General features: G+C 37.6%; 1 protein-coding gene across 5 annotated transcripts in view; it reads right to left on the bottom strand.

The window, feature by feature from the left end:
• The window catches only part of LOC107596179 (rho guanine nucleotide exchange factor 28-like), an 83454-nt gene that overhangs the window by 68641 nt on the left and 12191 nt on the right, over positions 1 to 2622 (bottom strand). For all 5 annotated transcript variants that reach the window (XM_016286855.1, XM_016286857.1, XM_016286856.1 and 2 more), the window contains exon 2: positions 1885 to 1931. In XM_016286855.1, the coding sequence (XP_016142341.1) occupies positions 1885 to 1917 (33 nt within the window). In that variant the 5' untranslated portion in view covers positions 1918 to 1931. The remainder of the gene's footprint in view (positions 1 to 1884; positions 1932 to 2622) is intronic.

Raw genomic sequence — 2622 nt, 5'->3', positions numbered from 1 at the left:
AAATGCAGCTTTGCCTACACATGGAAAAAAATTACACTTTAAAATTTACAGTTATCTCAGTTATTTTAAACTGTAATATTTCACAATATTACTTTTTTTAATGTTTTTGATCAAATGAAAATGAACTTTGGGGAAGACGAGACTTCTTTCAAAAACAAGCAAAATGCAATCAATGCTGTTCTTCTGAAACATATATAAACCTCTTATTTGGACTGACTGATCAAAAAGCACATCTTTGAAAGTGAAAAAACACACTTTCTCAACCACACTAGGTACCACATATGGGGCCAGGAACACCTGAAAGCATTTAACACACACACACTAATTGCTTTTAGCTCTGCGTGAATGAGACTGCTTGTCTGCAGTGCTGTACAGGGGAGTTGAGAGTTGACACTATGCAAGTCTGTTATAAACTCACAACATATCCCCTTACAATAACACATTATCCCCATCACAGTCACACACACCTTAAAAAGCTTACACAACTAACACATAGTGCCCCTCTTTTATAATGAGGTCACAGAGAAGGATTGTGCGACTCTCTCGTTCACCCCACCCACTGTGATTATACAGCTGAGCCAGCACACGATGAAGAGAGCTTCAGATTCACAATGGACTCCTGTCCAGGGATCAACACCTCTCAAACATCAACTCCTGTAGCCTAGGGTTTAAAGATTTGGCCAAGTAATAAAAAGGTTGAAGGTTTGAACCTTGCAAGGAGTGACACAGGTTTCTCCAACAGAATTGCTCCTGTCAGTTTGTAAAAATGTATCGGCTAAATGATTCAGTGAAGTACTATAGACAAAAGACATGTAGATAAGAAACTGGATTGATGATGATCAAGATGTGTTGGAGTCCTTGATCATGCACATATGGATTAAATTGTATAGCTTGGATGCACTGCAAGTGGCTTTGCATAAAATAGTCTGCCAAATACATGTAAATGTAATTTAAGTAACTTCAACGGAAATTCAGGCTAAGGGAGCTGTAAATAATTACTCAAGGTGGAAAAAGAATGTTACAGTAGTGTAATGTTTTCTTAGTAATAATCTAAGGAAGTTAATGAAGGGAATAAACTTTAACAGCCATTTCATCACAAATCTTATGGCTTAAAGAAAGTGTTTTCTTTTGGTTTCTGTCGCAGTGACTAGAAATAATAAATAGCCATTTAGGTTAAACCCCCAGAAATCTGAAACAGGAAAAAATTTGATTAAAGAGATAGTCCACCCCAAAAAATTAGCATTCTGTAATCATTTATGCAAGGGTTAAGAGGGAGTAAGTGACATTTTGAATACTGTTTCAGTGTTTTTTGTTTTGCCCTTTTTTCTCCATCCAATGAATGACAGTGGGGTCCAGTGTTGTTTTGGACCCCACTGATTTTCACTGTGTAAACAACAACAGTTGAAACATTCTTCAAAATATCCAAGTTATTCAGGTTTGTGTCTCTTTAAGACACAACAACTGTACCAACTTCCAGAAAGAGGCAATTTCACAAGACTAAGGTAAAAAACAACTGAAAACACAAACTGTACCATACCATTTGAACGCAAGTTAGACTTTGTTAAACTTTCTGTTCCTGTTTTCTATCATTTTATAAACAATGTAAACTAAGTTATGAGAGACGCTGTCTATAATGCAGAAGCTTGGACAACCAGAATAGTTTCTAGAGGAGTTTTCTCTCATGCACAGGTAAAGTCTTTAATAAATGAGTTTTGTCCTTTGGCACCCAGAGAGAATTGAAAGGACAGATCCTGAAGGTACAGTGAAAGAATAGAACTTCATAAGTTAAACCAAGAGTGACAGGACATCAGAAAAAAAAAACGAAAAAAAGAAATATGAAGAAAGAAATATGGAATAAAATGAAAATCGTTCTGTCAGACTCACATAAAGTGGCACCTCTCCCCTGCTGAGCTCCATTACAGCAGCAGCACCTAAAAGGCGAAAACACACATGTATAAAACACAGAAAAGACACACACCCACAGATAAACCACCTTAAACCAAACACATCCAGAAAAAAGTACAAATGAGCAGAACAGCCCGTCACATGTGAGTGCTGCACAATATATTGAGACCAGTTGCAAAACTCATAGAACAAACGTCTATTCACCACAAAAACTAAACATGACATTTAACTGAACGCTGGCACAGAGATCGAAAGAAAATATCATACACAAGCAACACAAAAGCCACGAGAAATACTATTTGACATCGCTGACAGTGTCCATTATTGCCAGTCATAAACAAATATGAAAAAAGGGCATCACAATGAAACCTCAATGTCTTTTTGTCCGTCCTTTCATTTCGCTGACTCAGAGTCACCTGACTTCTATTTTAATTAGGCCAAATCCTCAGAGAGGGATGAGAACAAAAACCTTGCTTTTAATTGGGACATGTTCACATGGCTGTGCGGACAACAGAGGGCTTAATCTTTTGATCCTCCAAATGTCAGAACACAGCGTTCATAAAAACGCAGCCCTCTCTCTGTCTCACTTTCTCTCGGCATAAGCACCACTGCCATGTTCTCTCTTGCAATCAACAGGTAGGAGAGCCGGGTCTAATGTAAACAAGAACTATGATTGGTGAAACTGTGCTTTTATTCCTTGAGTAAACTCAACCCTCT

Source organism: Sinocyclocheilus grahami, unplaced genomic scaffold, assembly GCF_001515645.1.
Source record: "Sinocyclocheilus grahami isolate Dianchi unplaced genomic scaffold, SAMN03320097.WGS_v1.1 scaffold215.1, whole genome shotgun sequence".
NCBI lineage: Eukaryota > Metazoa > Chordata > Actinopteri > Cypriniformes > Cyprinidae > Sinocyclocheilus > Sinocyclocheilus grahami.
This window is presented reverse-complemented; position numbering and strand designations above follow the sequence as displayed.